Source organism: Coccomyxa subellipsoidea (genome assembly GCF_000258705.1).
Source record: "Coccomyxa subellipsoidea C-169, whole genome shotgun sequence".
NCBI lineage: Eukaryota > Viridiplantae > Chlorophyta > Trebouxiophyceae > Coccomyxaceae > Coccomyxa > Coccomyxa subellipsoidea.
In genome coordinates, this window is record NW_005178035.1 from 888300 (window position 1) to 907065 (window position 18766).

General features: G+C 51.0%; 7 protein-coding genes across 7 annotated transcripts; 2 read left to right on the plus strand and 5 right to left on the minus strand.

The window, feature by feature from the left end:
- Window positions 1-807: 807 nt before the first annotated feature.
- Window positions 808-3870, minus strand: COCSUDRAFT_23749 (DnaJ-domain-containing protein; the record flags this gene model as incomplete). The annotated part of the gene is made up of 10 exons (XM_005647601.1): window positions 808-1134; window positions 1253-1354; window positions 1534-1695; window positions 1838-1933; window positions 2094-2263; window positions 2929-3099; window positions 3307-3430; window positions 3534-3565; window positions 3677-3722; window positions 3805-3870. 10 exons carry the CDS (start codon window positions 3868-3870, stop codon window positions 1066-1068), a joined length of 1038 nt encoding a protein of 345 aa, XP_005647658.1. The 3' UTR covers window positions 808-1065.
- Window positions 3871-4684: 814 nt separating this feature from the next.
- On the plus strand, window positions 4685-6217 carry COCSUDRAFT_66170 (hypothetical protein; the record flags this gene model as incomplete). Its single annotated transcript, XM_005647602.1, has 4 exons — window positions 4685-4689; window positions 4807-5006; window positions 5144-5335; window positions 5454-6217. The coding sequence occupies 4 exons, from the start codon at window positions 4685-4687 to the stop codon at window positions 5603-5605; spliced, it is 549 nt and encodes a 182-aa protein (XP_005647659.1). The 3' UTR covers window positions 5606-6217.
- Window positions 6218-6295: 78 nt separating this feature from the next.
- Window positions 6296-6954, minus strand: COCSUDRAFT_63486 (hypothetical protein; the record flags this gene model as incomplete). Its single annotated transcript, XM_005647603.1, has 3 exons — window positions 6296-6562; window positions 6681-6769; window positions 6888-6954. The coding sequence occupies 3 exons, from the start codon at window positions 6952-6954 to the stop codon at window positions 6296-6298; spliced, it is 423 nt and encodes a 140-aa protein (XP_005647660.1).
- A 631-nt stretch (window positions 6955-7585) lies between these two features.
- Window positions 7586-10237, plus strand: COCSUDRAFT_66171 (hypothetical protein; the record flags this gene model as incomplete). The annotated part of the gene is made up of 7 exons (XM_005647604.1): window positions 7586-7651; window positions 8165-8217; window positions 8342-8509; window positions 8645-8825; window positions 9215-9391; window positions 9608-9731; window positions 9843-10237. 7 exons carry the CDS (start codon window positions 7586-7588, stop codon window positions 10097-10099), a joined length of 1026 nt encoding a protein of 341 aa, XP_005647661.1. The 3' UTR covers window positions 10100-10237.
- A 28-nt stretch (window positions 10238-10265) lies between these two features.
- Window positions 10266-11746, minus strand: COCSUDRAFT_29112 (hypothetical protein). Its single transcript, XM_005647605.1, has 5 exons — window positions 11549-11746; window positions 11318-11444; window positions 10978-11182; window positions 10785-10882; window positions 10266-10633 (listed from the first exon to the last, which is right to left on the minus strand). Exons 1-5 carry the CDS (start codon window positions 11558-11560, stop codon window positions 10386-10388), a joined length of 690 nt encoding a protein of 229 aa, XP_005647662.1. The 5' UTR covers window positions 11561-11746; the 3' UTR covers window positions 10266-10385.
- Window positions 11747-13333: 1587 nt separating this feature from the next.
- COCSUDRAFT_15889 (PLP-dependent transferase) lies at window positions 13334-15419 on the minus strand (the record flags this gene model as incomplete). The annotated part of the gene is made up of 9 exons (XM_005647606.1): window positions 13334-13468; window positions 13568-13631; window positions 13762-13875; window positions 13975-14108; window positions 14258-14380; window positions 14496-14753; window positions 14864-14992; window positions 15092-15202; window positions 15297-15419. 9 exons carry the CDS (start codon window positions 15417-15419, stop codon window positions 13334-13336), a joined length of 1191 nt encoding a protein of 396 aa, XP_005647663.1.
- Window positions 15420-16100: 681 nt separating this feature from the next.
- COCSUDRAFT_33252 (hypothetical protein) lies at window positions 16101-18068 on the minus strand (the record flags this gene model as incomplete). Its single annotated transcript, XM_005647607.1, has 8 exons — window positions 18033-18068; window positions 17825-17909; window positions 17608-17730; window positions 17247-17498; window positions 16995-17114; window positions 16659-16874; window positions 16449-16562; window positions 16101-16361 (listed from the first exon to the last, which is right to left on the minus strand). Coding segments are annotated over exons 1-7 (893 nt in total), but the record flags the coding sequence as incomplete, so codon positions are not given.
- Between the last annotated feature and the right edge of the window lie 698 nt (window positions 18069-18766).

Sequence of the window (18766 nt, forward strand, 5' to 3'; positions counted from 1 at the left end):
TCTCGGCACAGAAAGTCTTCTACAAAGATAAGGGCTCGATCGGACTCCTTTTTGAAGCCGTGATGCCCTCTGCTGGTGTACGGGCCTCGAGCAGCCGCTCGATGTTCGTAATGGCAGCAAAAATTTCTGATCTAATATTTCATCGGTGGAATGACAGCGACCAGACGTACTGAACCTTAATACATGAGCCATGGCTGCTGAATTGTGTAAATCAAGCGGAAACGTTTCATTGTTTTCGGAAAGAGATGCCCGGGTCACGTGCGGGATGCAATCCAGAAGGGAAGGTGAGGGAAGCTGGCTGCACAATGCGCTGCAAGCTTCCTGGATCCCTCGAATTGATACTCGATTTTTAGTAGAAAAGAAGAAATTCTTCTGAGGTACTCCTGACATGCATACCAAATTGGGGAAGGAACTGCTTGCTTGTGTGTTGGCACATGCAAGTCAAGCTGTGCATGCAGGATACGCATCATATGGCCGCCAACATCATCATGATAATCGTGATGATGATTCTATGCATGCACGTAAGAGCTCAGCAGAGCTGGCCAGTGTGCCATTTACACGGCTGATGCGCATGTCAACTGTTGGCAGCTATGTGCCATACGCTGACTTGCCAGCTGAGTGGACCTTGAGACTTTGTTGCTGCTGCTGCAAATATAGAACCTGATCATCATATGAGATAGTGGTGTACCAGTGTCCATGCACTGGTACATGCTACCAAGCTGACCTTAGTCTCCTCAACCAAAACACATGCACAGACCCTGGATTCGAGCAAGCTGCACAGCAACAAGACAGAAACACACGACAGTTCACACTAACCTTTTTACAATAACAACAACAGTGTCAGAAGTTCCTCACAATACAGGACTGACTTTGCATCTGCATACTACAAGCACAACAACCCTCCTTGGCAGATATATGTAACCATAACAACAAGTCTACAGCTACAAGTTCATGCCCTATCTGACAATATTTAAAATGTGCATGAGCCTCAAATGCCGGCAAATGCAGGCGCCCACCAAACATTCCTCAGCTCGGTTGCATCCATTGAAAACCCTCTCCTCTGAATCACCACTTATCCCTCAGCAGGTCCTCAAGGACGTCCTTCTCTGTGGCATTCAGCTGCTTCTTTGGGAACTGCAGACACGCAGAGGTGGGTGTCAGCTCAAATCAATGCAGAGATACATGCAGACGCGCACCATGAGGGTCAGCAGCAGTTTGGGACAGCATGACTTTGCAGGTTCAGAATCCTCACCGCCACATCAAAGACGATCTTGAGGTCACCCTTCTGGCCTGGCGCCTTTGACTTGGGCATGCCCTCGTTCTTCACGACCCTCACATACCCAGGCGCCACAACCTGCACCCAGGCAAAGCCAGCAGGGTCAAGTTTTTTGACAGAAACGTAGCCTCTGACTGTGTTACCCGAGCGACAACCTGCAGCTATTGTTTGCGGCATTTCCTAAAGCATTCTTGCCTCGTTGCATGCAGCCGGAAATTTACAAATAGCCACCAGCAGGGAAAACCCCCCCAACACACCTCTTTGAGCGGCACGCGCAGGATGCGGTCATCGAGGTGAGGGATGTCGATCTTGCCCTCCGACAGCGCATCTGGCAGCCTGATGCGCACCTGCGTGATGAGGTCATCTCCCTCGCGCTTGAAGCGGTCATCCGGTACTTGCCGCACCACAAAGACCAGATCCTGCACGACCAGCACAAAGCCGCTTTCACGCTCTCCTGAGCAGATGCAGGGAATTCTAAATTAGCATTTTTGCTAGTGGCAATGGGTGCACGCTCAAGGTCAGTTGCAGGGAGCTTTCTAAAGCTGCCTGGTCATGACTCACCTGCGGTGGTTGGCCGGGGAGCTCATCGCCCTTCCCAGCAAATGTGATGCGCGTGCCATCTTTCCAGCCTGGCTGCACATTGATGGTGATGATTTCCTGCGATCAAAAGAACAACATGGTACCCACCAGGCATTCCTTTGCGCTTCCCTGGCATCCCAAAAATGTTGTGGACGGCCAAGCATGGATGTGTTCTTCTTCGCATTTGGAAGTTCGATTGACACTTCTCTCCCAACCATGGCATGCAAGCTGTGCGCACCTCCTTGGTCTCAAGCTTGTTGGTCTCCTTGTTGAAGACTCTGCGAGTAATCTTGAGTTTCTTTGTGGTGCCGGTGTGAAGCTCCTTTAGGGTCAGCTTCAGTGGCACCTCAATCGTGCGAGGCCGCTGCTGCTGCTGTCCCCCATACCTGCACGTACACACAATGCAATCTTACTGCCTCCTCACGCATTCAAATGCTCTTAACGGAGCATTGAGACACATCGGAGCTGAAATGGGGCAGATATCACAGATGTTAGGGTATAAGACTGCAGCAACGCACCCGCCAAACCTGCCGCCTCCGCCTCCAAAGAAAGGGCTCTCCTCCTCATCAGCGTCGCCAAAGCCACCACCAAAGAGATTGCCTGCACAAAGCACTTGACAATGCATGATGGCATCCAAGAACGCAGAAAGAAAACATCTGAGTGCATAAATTCTACCTCGCATCTTCACATCGTGCACAGATCAGTTTGACACCGGAATCCTGGGCCTTCAGGAACACCCCTGGGGACAAAAAAGAACTGGGCAATAGCATTGCATGGGCCTCTGGTGGCCAATGCAACACGGGGAAAAGCAACTCCTCACAAGCAAGCAGATCAGCCAAAACAGGTTGGATGCAGAGGTTTGAAGCCTCGGCCACTTCCAGGCCGCTGCTCACAAAGACTTTGCACACAATGTAGGTTTAGTTCAGAGGTTCTCTCAGACGGAATCAAGCAGCCACCCCCAATAGGGATGGTTCGAAACCAGGTGCTTGCCAATAAGCGCCTGCAAGGATAATGCCTCTTACCAAAGCCGCCGCCGCCGCCGCCGCCTCCGCCGCCGCCGCCTCCTGGGCCACCGGCGCCAGAGGAGAAGACACGGACCCTTGGGCCACCACCCATGCCACCGCCGCCCATGCCCGATGACCCAAAGCCCCCCAAGCCCCCTCCAAACAGGTTCTCAAAGATCTTCTGCGCCTGATCCTCGTTGAATGAGTACCCGCCGCCGCGGCCGCCGCCGCCGCCGCCGCCTCCAGCCCCGAAACCTGTGCACACCTATCGATTCAGCCACCCATCACAGGAGGTTGTCAATGGGTACTTAAGACAATCCCCTGGAGATGTAGTCTGCAACAACCCCTGGAAATGTCTGCATCATCGATCAGAATCGTGATGTTTGTCCGGCAAGTACAACAGTACATTCAACATCCATAGGGTCAAAATAAACAAACCTGGGAAACCTCCTGCTCCGGCTCCATCTGCGCTTGGAGGGGGGCCCCCCATCTTCAGACCCTCCTCACCATATCTGTCATATATCTCCCTCTTCTGCTTGTCTGACAAGACATCATAAGCCTCCCCCACTTCCTGCACAACGCCATTGTGTTGTAGACAAAGCCTCGCTTGCTAGGTCCTGAAGCGTCCAAAACACCAACGTGTTGGGTGCAATCAACATCACTGAGTGACAGACCTTGAACTTGGCAGTGGCCTCCTCAATATTGTCTGCAACACAGTATAAGCACCGCCATCATGAAATAGTCCAGACAGGCGCTAATTGGTGCGAAATCAGCATTGCTGTTTACCAATGCTTTCAGCGCTGCATCCTTCTCCTACCTCTGTTCTTGTCGGGATGCCATTTCACGGCTAGCTTCCGGTATGCCTGCATGAGCAAGGTGAGCATAGTTTCAGTAAGTGTTCTGTGAAGCTGATGCCCTACAGATGATTCAAGAGAGCCAACGCACCTTTTTAAGGGTATCCTCATCTGCTTCTCGTGGTACTCCAAGAATTGCATAATAATCCTTCCCCATCTGTTCGCTTTCACCTGTAGCAGACAAGAGAGTTTCACGCATGAATCAGCATGGACAGCTTTTCACTTGCAGGGACTGGGATTGGGGATGAACTCACGTTTCCTTTTGGGCATCAAGCGGCAAGCAGTTTATTTTTCGTCGGAGTGCCTAGCATTGAGCGGCCTATGGGTCTTGAAGCCACAAGGAAAGGCACTCTCAGCGTGACAAAGCAAGAAATCAAATCATTGGAAGAGCAAATTTGCATCCTTATTTACAGAACTTGATCATGATTTAATTAATGATAATTGTGAAGCTCAGATCCCCACTTGCACTCATTTGTACCTGGTCCTCTCCCAGGAGGATGACGCAGATCACGTCCTCGAATGGGAGCGCGACAACCCCAAAGTTCAATCTTCACGATGACCTTTATCACAATCCTACCAACACAACGCACAGGAAATATTGCGAATGCCTGTTCCAATGCTTCAAATCGCTCTCGACACTGCTCCGGAGCTCTCGACTTCTGGAAGCTGCTGGCACCAACGGTCATCGACCCTCAAGTACAGGGAGGAACCCCAAAGCAAGCTTCCGCCTTCCTGGCAGCTGCGCGATCGGATGGCAACCTGGCTTGCATTGTCGGTCTGTCCAACATTTCAATTTTAAATGGCAAGTACCAAGGTGAAATTGAGGGCCCAGGAGTCCAGGATCAACGATGAGCTCAATCGAAGTGCAGACGAACAGGAAGCCCTGGTCAATCAGCATCTGCACATCCAGGAGGAGTTGACGAAACAGGATATCAAAGAACAGCGTGAAGCTATATCGAGGTTACAGAAGGATGTCGTCGATGACACAACCCTCATCGGTGCAACTATCCTAAAGTGCGGATCTTTCCCTTGCTTGTCAACCTCGTTCTTGTGGGTTTGAGTAGAGATCTTAATGCTGTGATCTGGTCAACAGGCATGTGCTGTCGGAGAATGTGGTACCGAGGGATGCCTTCCAAGGGGCCAAGGGAGTTGTTTTCCTGCAAGCAGCATATGCAGCTGCAGGCGTGACTGCCTTCCGCGGCCAGGGCTTCATAGTTGCAGCTGTGAATCGGCAGTGGAGCGCCCCTTCATTCCTCAGTCTTTCATCACTTGGCGTGGGCCTCAGCCTTGGCGGTGATCCCTCTGGCCTCATGCCTCATGGCTTTGATGGCGCATGAGTACTGATGGCTTGTCTTTGCCAGAGGCATTTCAAGCACGGAGATATGCCCTAACCAACTTGTCTCAATGAAAGTGTATTGGGTGTTGCCCAGGTGAGATGGTGGACACTATCGCTATCCTGTACAGAGACGAGGATGTAGACAAGTACAAGAAGGGGGACTTCAGAATCACCTCCTACCGCAGTGGCAGCCCAGTGTGCACCCTCAGCGCCATGGGATGTGCAGACATGCAACCTGCTGTCTACGTGGCAAAGAGTGGGAAGCTGCTAGACTACTCCATCAATGGTAATCACCTGATGCTTCACATAGAATTTGGCTGCAAGATTGGCAGTTCCAGGATGCCAAGCAGAGATGCTACTGGAAACATTGAGATGCTGGGGACTGATGGCTTCGTTTCATTCAGGTGGCACGATAACTCATGCAAAAGCCGCAAATGCAAAGGCTTATGGTGGCCTTGTATCCCCCGACGACATCCTGAGCGGCAGGGTTGATCCGCCTGCCAGCTTGGATCCGGTGTACAAGCAGCTCACTGCATTGTCGGGTCCTCTTGCGTGAAAAGGCGCAGCTGTCACTTCTTCACTTGATTAACCATGAACGGCTTCAACTTTGAGCTGCATTGTCGTCTTGCGCTTACTGCTTGTGAATGGATGGGTGCTCAGGTGTCTGTCATGGTGTTGTCAGGAGTAACTAGGCTCAATTATCGTTGCAATGTTGCACAAGCATAGAGTTCAGTTAATGGTTTCAGATTCCAGTCTATCACTCATGTTCAGGTCAAGTGTGTTGCTGGCGTTTGACCAGATTTAGAATGTGTCAGGTTCTGTTGCGTAGTACCCCTTAAAATTAGCACAGACGTTGATATGCAACACGTGCAGAATACCATGAACCGCACTCTTTGTTGGAAGCAAGCGTTCCTGCCAAGGGTATTCATTTCAGCCATGCAAGTGAAGCATGCAACTGAAGCATGCAGAGGACTCCGGGAGTTTGCTGTCTCGGATGCCTATTCTGAAGCATCCTAGCTATTAAAAACCATCTTGAAGGCTTCCCAAAACTTTCCAAGCAAGACTGTAGACTCTGGGTTCTAGGCTCTTGGAACACTGATTGAGAGACTTAAGTTGGATACAGATACAACAAATTTCCAACCACGCTTTCTGAAGTAAATTTTCCAGGTACTCAAAACATATAATATGTTAAATATTTGCAGTCATGTCAGTGCAGTTATCGATCCACGTATAGGATTAATTGTATCTACACTGGCGGATAGCTCGATGGTGGAGGGGAGGCCAAATGCTGCTCCTGCACAGGGCGCTCCGCCATCTGATTCTCATAAGTCTTGTAGGTGCCATTAGTAGGGGGCCCTTGCGTTGCTGCCGGTGCATTGGTGCGTCCAAAGGCAAAGATGAGGATGATGTGCATCATGGCTGCCAACACACAACCGGCAATGAAGACTGTTGCACGATCAGCCAGCGCTCCTGATGCCTTGTCATGCACCGTCACGAACTCGTTGGCATTGTCCTGCATAAGAAGAAACAGCCATTGCAACACCATTCAGCAAGCGGTGATCTTCTTGAGCTACGCCACAACAGGCACTTTCCTGTGTAAAAGGATGTTCACGTTGATCAAGTCCACTTACCATTAGCATCACGGTCAGCACTGCCAGGACCGAGCAGATACCAATTCTGTGTTTCTCCAAAGTATCGGTGATAATTGACAGGACCACACCTGCGCATCATCAGCAAGCCTCAGAAAGGCGCTGTGTTGTTGGAAAAGCGTCTACTTTTTCTTCTGTGACGTTTGTCACAGTGGTGAGTATTGCGCAGTGAGCGCCTCAGACACTCACCAATCTGTGCAGCAGCATTGAAGACTACCAGCCACCACTGGTAGCGGTAAGCCGAGTCACACGACATGTCTGCCTCCTGATCTGCATTATCACATATATTCTGCAGAGCTCCAACCCCTGCCAGCATGAACAGCAGTGCTGTGCTCTCCAGTGCAAGACATGCCGCTATAAGGATAATCTTGGAGTCCATACTGCCTGCGATAGAAGATAAGTAAGAAGATAAGTAATATAATTGATAACTTCTGATTGCTCACTGCATTCCTTGGATTGTGTTTGCGCGTCGTAGCCGGCCTCGAGATGCTCATATGCCTCCACCGAGAAGAAGAACCGCAATGGCTCATTTGATATGAAAGCGCGACAAATTGTATCTAGAAAGAGTCATTTGTCCTATTTCACCGGATAGGATTTGTTCGACGTGCCTTGGAACTTCCGTCCTGCGACCAGAGTCTGCGCAAGCCCAAAATTCGTCGGTCCTTGTGGGTGCAACAACCCCATATAATTAGGAAATGAGGTCGCATGACGAATGTATTTTGTGTTCAGTAATGACAGTCTGAACGTTTTGCAGGCTCCAGGCGGGTCACCTTTCTTGGGACTGCAGTGCTGAACCTGTACAACAAATTTCTTCCGCCACTTCTAACCTTCTACTTTGATACTGTGCGTTCTTTGATGTCGAGTTCGAGGAGATTCTTGGCGCTGTGATGACAACGAGAGTACTCGTAAAATCCGATGCTGGACAGCCGCGGACGCTGCCGGAAGCTGCCCAGGTGCCCACCTCGCTGCCCTAGCGGGCAACAGTTGGAAGCTGCTTCAAGGGACGCCGGTCTGCAAAGGCACATGAAAGCTCACCCACCACTGAAGGAGACCAGCAGCATTTAGGCATAACAAGTAATTTTGTTTCGCTATTTCTACAGAGCATCAGAGCATAACATTTTGAGAGCAAACTGAAGAATCTCAGCTGAGTGATCGTAAGGACTTCACACACACTTTCCTCGTCTTCGTGTGGGGTGAACGTAGAAAGAAAACATCTCTGTAGTCCCGTCCAGTAAGTACAGGAATTCAGAAGAAGGACCGAGTGCTTTCTGCTCAGTGAATAGGAGATCTTTGAGCACTTGACAACATGGTGAGCACAAAGGGCCTTCCTAGATGTTTATATGCCATACATGTAAGATATTGTGATGTAACCTGTAGGTTAAATAAGTCAATTTCATTTTAACGTGTAAGATATTGCTCTACATCGTGGTTGGGCTCTCACCTGCCGAGTCTTGTGTGTGCCACAGGGAGAACGAAAGGTCCTCAACAAGTACTTCCCTCCGGACTTTGATCCGGCCAAGTGAGTGATCGAATACCTCTCCTTCTGCTGCCCTGCTCCAGGAGAAAATACTTCCTGCTGCTATGCCTTGCCATTCTGAGCAGAGGATTGCAAATCTCACAATCCATGGCGCTGCTTTGTGCAGGTTGCCTAGAGGCAAACGGCCGGATCACAATGTCATGAAAGTGCGCATGATGCTTCCCATGAGCATACGATGCGGAACATGCGGCACCTACATGTACAAAGGCACCAAGTTCAACACGCGCAAAGAGGACGTGGAGGGCGAGAACTACCTGGGCATTCAGGTCTTCAGGTGAGCTGCCTTCACCTGAAGTCAATAGGAGCTGTCTTTAAGGATTAGATACATCTGTAAACTGTATAAGAGTGGAGCCAAAGAAGTCTTGAAGCACAACCTTGCATGCTGAAGGGATGGGATGACATGCTGCAGGTTCTACTTTCGGTGCTCAGCCTGCGCAGCGGAGATCACCATGAAGACCGACCCAGAGCATGCAGACTATTCCATGGAGCAGGGCGCATCACGCAACTACGAGCCCTGGCGAGAGAAGGATCGAGATGTTGCGGAGGCTGTTGCTGCACGCGAGGAGGAGGAGAGAGGGAATGCCATGAAGGTGTGCCTCACGGCACCCTGCCTTCTTTTCTGGCTGGCTATGTGACTCTTGACATGTGAAAGGACTATGTGGTATATGTGCACCAGGGTTTTGACTGTAAATGCCTTAGAGTATCTCTCAAAGAGCTGCTCAGGGGCACAGTGTCACTTTGCACAAGGGCATCAGGCAGTTCCGAGAGCTGCTCAGGGGCGCAGTGTCTCTTGGCACAAGGGCATCAGCCAGTTCCAAGAGCTGCTCAGGGGCAGAGTGTTTCTTTGCACAAGGGCATCAGGCAGCTCGGCAGCATTAGGTCTCGCCACAGGTCTACATGCTGCCACCTGCAAGGATCGCGTGAAAGACGGGGATGGCACAGAACATTGAATGGTGGCTGGCTGCTGCGAGTGGTGCAGGCGCTGGAGAACAGGACGCTGGACAGCAAGCGCGAGATGGACATCATGAATGCGCTGGACGAGATGAAATCGCTCAAGGCGCGGCAGGAGCGCGTCAACAGCGAAGCGCTGCTTTCCGCCCTCAAGCGCAGCGGTGACGAGGAGGAAGTCATCCTCGAAGAAGCAGACGAGGCGGCGGTGCGTCCAGTTGTTGAAATCGTTTTCTTTTTAACCTGCACTCCTTGTGGGGTCTTGTCCTTTGTGCACAAGGAGCAGTCCATGGGTGCAGCACAGCCTGGACGGGGTAGGCTGGAGCCAAGAACAAATGATCGTTTCCTGGCATTGGTTGTGTTTACTGGCGCCTAGAGGGTGGGAGGACGGCGTGAGCTGAGCACCGCAAATGTTGCTGTGCAGGTGCGCGCAATGTTGATGCAGCAGCAGCGCTTTGTGCGGCGGTTGGACGAGGGGCCCGCGCCGGCGTCTTCAAGCCAACCAGCCGCGGCTAATGCCCCGGCACTTGCTGACCGGGAGGATGCAGGTGCAACTTCAGATTATTGCAGTGAATGCGGTTTTACTTACTCGTAAGACAGCTTAAAGAAACTGCAATGAGTACCCTTCCCTGGGAAAATATTTTGCATTGCTGGTGCAGGAGCGGCAGCGAGTGGGCTGGCCACGCAGCAGCAAGCACCTGCAAAGGGGCGACAGCCGGCAGCCCCAACAAGGCCGAGACCGATGCAGGTCATCGTCAGAGTTAAGAGGAAAGCAGAGAATGGAGCAGACAATGGTGCAGTGCAGCCTGAGGCAAAGAGGCAGGAAAATGGAGGTGCAGCCGAGGAGCCTGCAGAAGACAGCGGTGGAGGGCTGGGAGGACTGGTGGGGTATGGCACTGACAGCGACAGCCAGTGACTGTCCAAAACAAAGTAGAAGTGATTGCAGGCACTTGTTTTTGTGCCTTGAAAGTTGGAGTGTCGGCGTCCACTGAGTTGCTTGAAACAGATGTTGACCATGAAAGGTAAAAAAACTGTAAATATGGTACTGCAATTTACTTGGTCAAGGAGTGATTACTTTCAGTGACATCTTGAAAACGTTTACATGGGTTGCATACTCGAGTTAGTTGCCAACAGATTATGAGATCTGCATCTGCACCTACTCGAACGAATTTGCAAAATGCCACACAAAGTCTTGGCGAGCATCAAAACCATTGGACAGGGGCGTGCTTCAGTTTTGAGACTTCAATCCCATCCAATCCCAATATTTTGATTTTTTGCTGCAAGAGCTCTACCTCTCTCCAGAAGGTGGCAAGCATCGAAGTTCTTGCCTCGCTGTCTGCATGGCTTTCTATCAATGACTGGGCCCATGAATCTTTCAGATGTACTTTTGCCAGTGCTCTCCGAACCTCTGGCTGAGCAGCCAGATTTTCAAGGCTTCTATCAGAAGAGCCTGTTTGCCACACATAAATCACCGGCATGTTTGCAGACACTGAGACGGCAGCAAGGAACCCCTAAATTCAATGCTACCGTACAAGAGCTCTACAGCTGAACAGTAGGGCGCACTTACAGGGAGGGAGGACATGAAAGGTAGTTCAAAGCACCTGCTTCAAGATGCTGGATGGGTGTCGGTGGTGGCCCCGGGTTCATGATCGACATCCAAGTTGTGAGGCAAAATCGCTCAGCAAGGGATGGCAGCACCCTGCAGCACACATGCTCCAGTATCTACCAGAATTGAAGCATTGTCCGTGGGACTGATCCTCCTCTTTTGCAATCTGCAGTCTAGCTCCAGCTGACCTGTGGAGCATTCTGCATGTAGAAAAGATGACCAGACGGTTATCAAGCGGTGGAATTGTCACTGGAGGGCGTGGCCAAGGGAATAGTTGCAACTCCCCGCCATGCGCTGGTTCCCAGCCAGGATTAAGGTACAGGATGGCTGTGACCCGTCTGGCGTCGACTGACTCGTCGCTGTCATAGTGCAAAGGAAAGCAGCCAGAACTTCCTGAAGATGTATGAGGTTAGTCATGCATTGAGGACGTGCAGGCATAGAAAGCAGAAGCTGTTATCCCAGTGTAACGAGATGTGAGAGGAAATCCAAGTGAGACTGTTGATCAGTTGCAACAAGTGGGACCTGTACCTGCATTGTACTGCAGCTTAATGAGCTGTGAGTGCAGTCTTAAGTGCGGAAGGAACAACGACAGCATTGTGAGCATCGTCCTGTCCCTCTGAAGTGCTGCAATAGTCGGTGCTGCTTCCTGTACAGCCTGCAAGGACAGCTGATACTTCAGCATCCTGCACAGGTGGATGGACCATCCTGGTCATGAACCAATTGCTTCATTCATAGGTCAAGGCTAGTAGCTGGGATTACCTTGTCTGCCATTTCTGCTTCATAGATGCCTTGTTTCTGCAGCAGATCGCGTTTCCCAGCTTTCACAAGATGAGTGCTGTTCAAATGCAGCTTTTGAGATACCCTCAAAGCATGGATCTCTTGTCTAAACCTTTCACATGTCCCACCATCGAGGGCATTGTCTGTGACAACGTATCCCTGTTGTAGCAACGCCTGCGCAAAATTGCAACTCGCTTAATGTGTCAATTAGAACAGTGATGAAGACCTTTTTGCTGATGAAATAGTTTGCTTACCTGGGCATCGGAAGCAGTGATCGAGCTTGCTAGCTTCTCGAATGAAGGATTCGACAAGGCTTGTGAATGTATGGAGCTGATAAATCTAACGGATCTCGCCACATACTTGAGCGGATTCCTGCCTTTGATGCTCGACACACTTCTAGCAATGCCGTAGACCATGGTGGTTAGCACAGCGAGAGACCATGGGTCACGTCGGGAGTAGTAGCGCTGTCTCTGCGCTACGTATACAATTCCAGCAACATAAGTTGTAATCCTGAGGGTTGGGACGGTAAATTTGCCCAAGGATTGTCTTGCATGCAGGGACATGCCCTGACCGCTGTGCCCGATTTCCCAGCATGGGCAGCATTGGGCAGACACCTCCTACCAGATTTCTTGAGCAAAAATAGCCAAGCAAAGCGAAGAACTCGATGAAGTTGGCGACTTTCGATTTAAATGATCATCCTGTGGCCAGCGACTGAGTCACATTGGAGTATCTTCAAGAAGACAGAATGCATGCATGCATGCATATCATATGGCGGGCACAGCCCTGATGGCTGGCATGCACATGCCAAACTCTTTGAACTTTGTGGATGTCTGCGAGCCAATGATATACCATATGGAGCGTTCCGCTATGCCCATAGGTCAGGTTGCATCATGCTGATGCTAGCATGAGCGGTCATGAGTGATTAAGCATGCTCACACCTTAAACAAGTAAGTGGGTGGCACCCACTGCCAATCACTGACTGCATGCGCATGCGAAGCATGCTAGCATGATTTAATTAGACCATATATGAAATAACACACCAGCTAGTCGATAGACTGTCAGCATGTGTACACTCCCACCTGTGTTTCCCAAACACTATGGCAGTGCTTGACTGTGCACACATGTCAATCACCTGACTACACTTTGTCAAGGGAAACAGCCCTCCTGATGTCTGTCACTGAACAATCGATTGCAGGGCGTTGAGACGTCTTGCCAGTAACAGCATTGGCTGTGAGGAAGTGGCATATCACCGAAGCAACTGTGACTCAATAACTACAATCCAGCTTAGCAGACGCTGTGGTAACACGGCTGAAATTCAGCGCAGTCCTTCTTTACTACGGGTTACTGTTGATAACACCAGACAGCTTGCCAAGTGAAGCTGGTTCTGAAACACGGTAGTCACTGCAATCAATAGTGCGCAGTGTCATCATCCAGTGAAAGACTCACACACTGGGTAGGCTACTTCTAAAGTGAGGTTTTACTGGTGATCTGCTCTGCATTGTTGGTGTAAGACCCCCCACTAATAAAGAACAGCTGGCAGGCGCAGTGCATTGACATCACTGGACCTTGTCTGATGACTTCAATGTACCAACACAACACAGCATACCTGAAGCACGTATGTACAATGCAGTACAGGAAACCTATTCTAATGACGTTGCAGTGTCAACAAAGTCCTACATCATCCAAAAAAGTTAACAGACAAAATGGTCTGCAGGGGGAGTAGTGGCACTCACTAAATACATGCATGCTGTCCAAAAGGACAGACAACTAGGTCTGATTGGACTTCTTGGAGAAATACTTCTTCAAGGCAGCACAGGCCTGCCGCAGCTTCTCATCATCTTTGCAGAAGCAGAAGCGAATCAAAGAACGCGGAGGATCCTTGCTTGCGTAAAATGCGCTGACCTGCACATCCGCCACCTTCATTCATGCGCGTGACAGCAGGTATAGCAGGGATGCATAGATGCACAGGGCCCACACAGCATAAGAACAGTGGATGCGCACCGGGATAGCTGTGACGCCAGCTTCAATGGTCAAACGCTGGCAAAATTGCACATCATTCTCGTCGCTATCATCGGGGACAAGTGGCCTGAACATAAGCAGAACTTTGTAGGTAAGGCAGTTTTGCAGGGGCACAGTGCTTAAGGACCAGAACATTGACAACGAGCAGTATGTGAAGGTGAGAATCAGATAGATACCGGAAATCTGCCACTAGAAAATATGTGCCTTGCGCTGGAAGTACTCTGAATCCCACGTCTGTCAGCTGTTTCTCCAGGAAAAGCCTCTTCTGGTGCAATAATTCGCCCAACCCCCTGGCAGCCCCAGATCTGGTTCCTTAAAACCACCCCTGCGCTCTCATGCAGGTAGAGATGAGGTAAGGAATGTAGCACTCTCATCAGGCCTGTGCATACCTGTAAAAGGTTGCCTCATTGTCTAGTCCATAAGCCACCGCATGTTGCATGGCCGATGGCACCGTGAAAGTTATAAATTGATGAGCGCTGGCAACGGCAGAGATCAGAGCTGGTGGCCCTGTCACCCAGCCAACCTGAGTGGCACACAAAGGCAATGACCGAGCTATGCCATGTTGTCACAGACAAGTTGCACACACTGAGCTACATGAGATGCCCCTACAGGGGGAAGCATTAATAGTACATACGACAGGTAATTTTAATATAGTAAGATGCAGCAGCAGACCTTCCATGCAGTCAAGGAGAAGGTCTTGCCGGCTGATCCAATCCGGATGCAGCGATCATGCATGCCCGGCAGGCTGCGCAAGGAGACATGCTGACTCCCCTCAAACACCAGGTGCTCATACACCTGGACACCAACAGAATTCACGTCAAGAGTGAAGCCATGGGATCCATCCCAAGCACATTTGTGTGACATTGACGTGCACCTCAAAGCAGTTCTCAAATATGTTTCATCAACTCACCTCATCCAGCACAGCATATGCGCCCCATTGTTTGCACAAGTCGGCAATGAATTGCAAGTCCTCTACTGAGAAGACCTTGCCAGTGGGATTGTGCGGGGAGTTGATCAGGATGAGCTTTGTTTTATCATTAAAGGCTGCTGCAAGCTGGTCATGTGGCACGCTCCAGTCTGACGGATCTAACTTTACCACCTTAGGCACTCCCCCATTTGCAATGCACAGGGGAATGTAGGCATCATATTGTGGATCAAAGATGATCACCTGCGGTGCATAAAACATATATGTGCACACGGGGTTTGGACTTGTTGAAAACTGCGGGCATGTTATGCAAACATCGTGTACTCCATGGTGGATTGCTCCATTGACCATACCTCATCACCCCTGTTCAATATCCCCATGAAAGCGCTTGCCAGAGCTTCTGTTGCGCCGACAGTAATGAGTGTCTCAGTTTGCCAGTCTACAGCTAGCCCAGAGTGTGCTGCTGAATGCCGCGCCACTGCCTGTTGAACGTCTTTGGTTGGATCCCGAAATGTGTGATCTTGTTCCTTTTTTCAGAAGCCACACATACATGCAAAACACCTAGGAAAGAGTGCAATCACCTGTCTCGCCTCAGCAATCCCAAACATCGGTGGGTACTGGTTTGTGTGCTCAAATACAGCAGCTCCAGCCCGTCTCTTCATCTCATCGGGGCCCTCTTCATCAGGAAATCCCTGATAGCACACCCGCGGAGGTTAGGCATTATCGTATCGGACCGGAAAAACCGATCTGAAGCTGATCATTAAGAAGAGGGAGGCACAGGCCCACCTGACCCAGGTTGATGCTTTTGTTTTGCAACGATAAGGAAGTCATAACACTGAAAATATTCGTTCCAAGATTTGACAGATTCTCATTGAAAGGCTTCAGTGACTCGGCATTTTGAGACACCATTCTTGTTGTCAAGATCGATCTGTGGCAGCACAGCACTGGTCTCGCCAGCTGACTCACACTGGCGAGCATGCGAAAGCTCTATCTCAGTATAGGGACAAATTTCCTCTCCTGTGGGCCCTTGTGTCCGTTCAGTACCAGCAATGCAGCACCATGGCACCATGTGTTGCCACGTGCTCGCAGCATTGGAGCACGGGACAAACAAAGAAATTTCTGGCCTTAAAGTTAGCACACTGAGCAGGTATCCAGGTATCACAGTGTAATGTAGAGCAGTGCTTACCGTATAGCACTAGCTTTCCTGCCGGCATTGTCGGCGCGGCCAAGGCATGCAGAAATGCATTGACCACCATTGGTATGGCACATCATGTGGTGATCATCATGATCATGAGAACTCTGAGATGATCAGCTGAGAAAGCTGCAACTGCAAGCATAGAGGAAAAGTGGCCAACATCAATACTAAAAATATGGTATCATAGCTGCGCTATTTGGAGCCGGATGCATCATGATCATGTGTGCTTGGCAACATACTGACTCTCGGAGATGTCTGCTAGTGCTAGCAGCCTAGGCCGTGGTTGCGCAATTGCAAATGTGTTCTAGAATCCAATACCTTTGTGCTCGGCATAAGCATGCGTGGTCAGCATGCTCAGGGGAGCACGATTGAATGTGGAACGATTGGCCAACATGTACCGATTCAGTCAGCATTGCAGATACTCCCAGCAGCAAGAACTCAATTCAAAAGACTGCCACCTCAACCTCACATCAGCTATGCACACAGCACGATGCCTCATCGTATCACTGCACGGCCTTCTGCTTCTGCACTTTCCTGCGTTTCTTTTTTGGTTGATCGCCTTGCTCAGTACCTTTCCCGGCTTTCCTCTTCATGGGAATCTTCTTGCTCTGGGCCTTCTTTTTTGCCTGCTTCTGAGGGTTCACCATGGGCTGCACCTGGACCAGATCCATGCAGTCAATCCAACAGTCTCTTGTAAAGTATGGACATCAAATTGTAACCCACAACAGGTCCAAGCAACTCACCTCTGCTCCTCGGGCGCGCTTAGCTGCAGCACCCCGAAATCGCTTCACCTTTACGCTCTTTTTCGCCTTAACTTTCATCTTTCCAGCTGGCTTTGAAGCCAGGTCCATCCTGGCCTGCGACACACAAATGCATGGAGTCCTCCGCAAATACAGCCTTCAAGTAGCACCACAGTGCAACCCTTCTTGGAGAACAAGCGCTCAGTGTCGTGCCTGGGATGCGGACGGGCTGCGATCCAGAGCAAGCGATGTGTTCAGGACGGTGTCCAGAAGAGGGTACTCCGAGCGGTGAGGAGGTGAGACACTGAAAGTTTGGCCTTCAGCCTGCACCGACGCCCAGCTCGCTGCCTCAGGGCCCGCGCCACCCACAGCCGCACTGCAACAGCTTGCGTGCAGCACATCATGGGCGCGCGCCACGCAGCTCCTTACCTGCAAATGGATCGTCACACCACGCTCCTCAAAAGTGCTCAAGCCAAGAGCCCACAACTCAAGGACCTGCTAATTCTGTTTAAATAGGAGGTGCAAGTATAGACACAGTAGCAGGATCACCTCCTGAATGTTGAAAGACCCGGAGCCAATATCTGTGCCGGGTTGCTGAGGGTCTTCCACTGCCAACAGGTAAGGCCTGCCCGCCTGCTGCCATTGCTGCTGCTTCTCCACAATGCCCCCCTGACAATTAAATAGAGGGATATGAATACACAGTCATCAAGGCAAAGTCGAAGTAAAATGTCCCCTTGCATGCCAAACCTGATGATGTCTGCGAAAGCAGGAGAGCGTTAATTTGGTAGAGGGAGACCTCACCATGCGCACGCTGATGGCTTGCCGGCTGCAATCCATTGTCCTGCCAAGGAAGCGTAGCAGGGACAGCAAGAGGTGGCCCAGGTCAGCAGTGGACGTGGCTCGGATCCCCTCCTTGATGAGGTGAGCCATGACCACGTTCAAGACGCAGTATGACCCCAGGCCGCCACTGACGCGTTCATTGAGGTTCCTTTGCTTCAGCAGGGCTTTCAAGACCACAGTCAGAGCTCGTAGCGACGGCCCAAAGAACTGGACCTGCAAGGCAAAATCGGATGCTCAGCCTTGAAGAATGTCAGAGCATTTCCCTTCCCTTTCCCACCTGTTCACAGTGACGCTGTGTAAGGGCATCACGTCTGATCAGCACCTGCTGCATTATGAAGGGCACCGCCTCCACGCCATTCTCGACACCCATGCTGATATCTGCTGCGATCTTCATCCCATGGACCTTGAGGTAGCACTTGACAATGGGAATCCGTGCTGGGATGACCTGCTCAAAGCATCCACAAAATGCTCACATGTCGCCCACAGGATGTCTCGCTATTTTTGTGCACAGTGTTCTTGTGTATATGTGCTGATCTCACCTCAGCTTTCCCACACACCAACTTGAGCTTGCTGAGAGCTTTCAGAAGCCTTCGCAGCTCTTGCACCACACCCTTGCGCTGCTTCCTGCACCAACAGACACTGAGCCTCGAAGCTGCGAAGCTGCACAATTAAATGCGTCAGCGTGCACACTGCATGTCAGGCATTGTCAATGTAGCAGACTTTTGGCCATATCAGGCGTTGCCTCACATGGAAAAGCCGGACGCGCCCTTCTTTGGGGGTTTCAGGCTGTCGACGTTCAGGATGGTGATGTCCACATCTGATCCTGGGAGGGCCATGGAGCAGCTTTGGGACCCAAAGATGCCCACTGTGCAGTTTGGCCAGATGGCCAGAGCAGCTTCCCTCACTATCCTCTCCAACTCTGTGACAGCTCCTGCTTCCTCCTGTGCCACACATGCTCGATCTGTGCCGTGCATAATATACAGCGATGCAGTAAGGGGAGCATGTTATAAGCCTGTCCAGTTTGAACAAACAAATTTATTTCGAACTGCCATTGCCCAGCTCACCTTCGTCGGTGAGGCTCTTTGCGCAAAAACCTCGATCTCCCTATGAAGCTGAGATAGCATCGGCAGCTGCATGCCAGCCCCCCGCTGCTTGGCTGGTGCAGGCTGCGCTGGTGCAGGCTGCTTCTGTCTCGCAGGGCTCTGCACAGGCTGCGCACGGCTGCGTGACTGCCGAGGTTCCATGCCGCTCTGTTCCCCCGGTCCAGGGGAAAGCACTGGCTGATCAGGTGGCTGCCGGGGTCTGGCTGATGCAGAATGGGGTGGCATCACAACTGCAGGAGCGCCACGGAGTGCCTGCACGGCATGCAGGGCCGGCTGCGCAGTGGGACGCCTCTGCTGGGGCGTCCCATCTTTTGGCACCCAGTGAGGCTGCTGGTGCTGCTGCTGGCTGAGCTGAAAAGGCGCACCCCACCAATTTCT